This window comes from Chenopodium album, chromosome 2 (assembly GCF_948465745.1).
Source record: "Chenopodium album chromosome 2, dcCheAlbu1.1, whole genome shotgun sequence".
Classification (NCBI taxonomy): domain Eukaryota; kingdom Viridiplantae; phylum Streptophyta; class Magnoliopsida; order Caryophyllales; family Amaranthaceae; genus Chenopodium; species Chenopodium album.
This window is the reverse complement of record NC_137835.1, coordinates 62,833,291-62,835,130: the sequence shown is the minus strand read 5'-3', so window position 1 is coordinate 62,835,130 and position 1,840 is coordinate 62,833,291. Positions and strand designations below refer to the sequence as shown.

The 1,840-nt window shown below is 38.8% G+C and overlaps 1 protein-coding gene across 1 annotated transcript; it reads left to right on the top strand.

Moving 5' to 3' along the window:
• Window positions 1–1,025: 1,025 nt before the first annotated feature.
• LOC145574233 (putative mitochondrial protein AtMg00860) lies at window positions 1,026–1,331 on the top strand. Its single transcript, XM_081631979.1, has one exon. It carries the CDS (start codon window positions 1,026–1,028, stop codon window positions 1,329–1,331), a length of 306 nt encoding a protein of 101 aa, XP_081488105.1.
• Window positions 1,332–1,840: the final 509 nt, after the last annotated feature.

Here is a 1,840-nt window from a genome sequence, read left to right as displayed (position 1 = left end):
GTAAAGAAAATGCAATCTACTATCTAAGCAAAAAGATGCTCGAGTATGAAGTACGCTATACACCGCTTGAGAAATTGTGCCTCGCATTGGTTTGGGCCACAACCAAGCTAAGACATTATATGCTCGTACATACAATCTTTGTAGTTTCCCGAATGGATCCACTTAAGTATCTATTCGATAAATCTACACTCAATGGGAGCATATTAAGATGGGTAGTTAACTTAGCCCGGTTCGATGTGAGATTCATGCCTCAAAAAGCTATCAAAGGATCTGTGGTTTCGGATTTCCTAGAAGATTTCCCAATAGAAGATTCAACGCCAATACACGACAATGAATTTCCAGACGAAGACTTGATGGTCACAGAAGATGATACTTGGACTTTATACTTCGATGGAGCCTCAAACCAAAAGGGATTTGGCGTTGGAGTATTATTAGTATCACCTAAAGAAGAGCACGTTCCAATCTCCATAAAGCTAGATTTCGACGTTACCAACAACGCTACTGAATACGAAGCATGCGTGGTAGGCCTTGAAACAACTTTGGCATTGGGAGTGAAGAAATTACGAATAGATCAAGGGGTGATTAGAGACAGTAACAACTCTTTTGCAACTCCTATTGTGTAGGTGAAGAAAAAGGATGGAAGGTGGAGAATGTGTGTAGATTACAGGTCTTTGAATAAAGCCACTATCAAGGAAAATTTCCCAATTCTAGTGATAGAAGAACTGCTTGATGAGTTACATGGTGTAGCTTATTTTTCTAAAATTGATCTGAAATCTGGTTATCATTGAATCAGGATGCACATCCCAGATATACATAAGACTGCATTCAAAACCCATTTTGGGAACTTTGAGTTCTTGGTGATGCCTTTTGGGTTGACCAATGCTCCCTCAACCTTTCAGACACTCATGAACCATATATTTAAGCTTCACTTGAGGAAGTTTATTCTGGTTTTTTTTTATGACATTCTGGTATACAACAAAAGTTGGGAGCAGCACTTGAGTCATTTGTAGGTTGTCTTATAATTGATGAAGCAACAATCCTTACATGCTAATAAGAAAAAATGTACTTTTGGCTCTACTCAAATCAATTATTTGGGTCATATTATTTCTGTTGCTGGGGTGACAACTAAACTTGAAAAGATCCAGGCAATCTTAGACTGGCCTATACCTAAAAACCTTAAACAACTAAGGGGTTTTCTAGGGTTGACAGGCTATTACAGAAGATTTCTCAAGGGCTATGGTAAGATCTGCAGACCCTTAACTAATCTGCTGAGGAAGGATGCTTTCACTTGGAATGAGGAAGCTAGTGAAGCTTTTGAGACACTCAAGTAGGAGATGACTTCACCACCTATCCTAGCTCTACCTGATTGAAAGAGATGCCTCAGGGTTAGGAATTGGGGAAGTTATGATGCAGGAAGGGCACCCTATTGCTTTCATAAGCAAAGCTCTGACTGAAAAGAATATTATCTTATCTGCTTATGAGAGAGAGCTACTGGCTATAGTATATACTGTTAAGAAGTGGCAACATTATTTACTGGTGTTACCCTTTGTGATCAAGAGTGATCAGCAAAGTCTCAAACACTTGCTTGAACACAAGATTGTGACTTCTTTCCAGCAGGAATGGTTGTCAAAATTGGCTGGTTTGGATTATACAATTGAATATAAACAAGGGTGTGATAATAAGGTGGCAGATGCATTATCCAAGGTGACTCACTATCAGTTGATGAATTTGATTGTATCTTCCATTAATTAAGATTTGATGGAACAAATTCAGCAAATCTGGCTGGATGACCCTAATATGCAGCAGTTAATAGAAGAATTGAAGCAAGATCCAACCTCTC

Excerpts from the sequence above, each read along its gene's own strand:
- LOC145574233 (XM_081631979.1), top strand. The coding sequence starts at position 1,026 with ATGAAGCAACAATCCTTACATGCTAATAAGAAAAAATGTACTTTTGGC.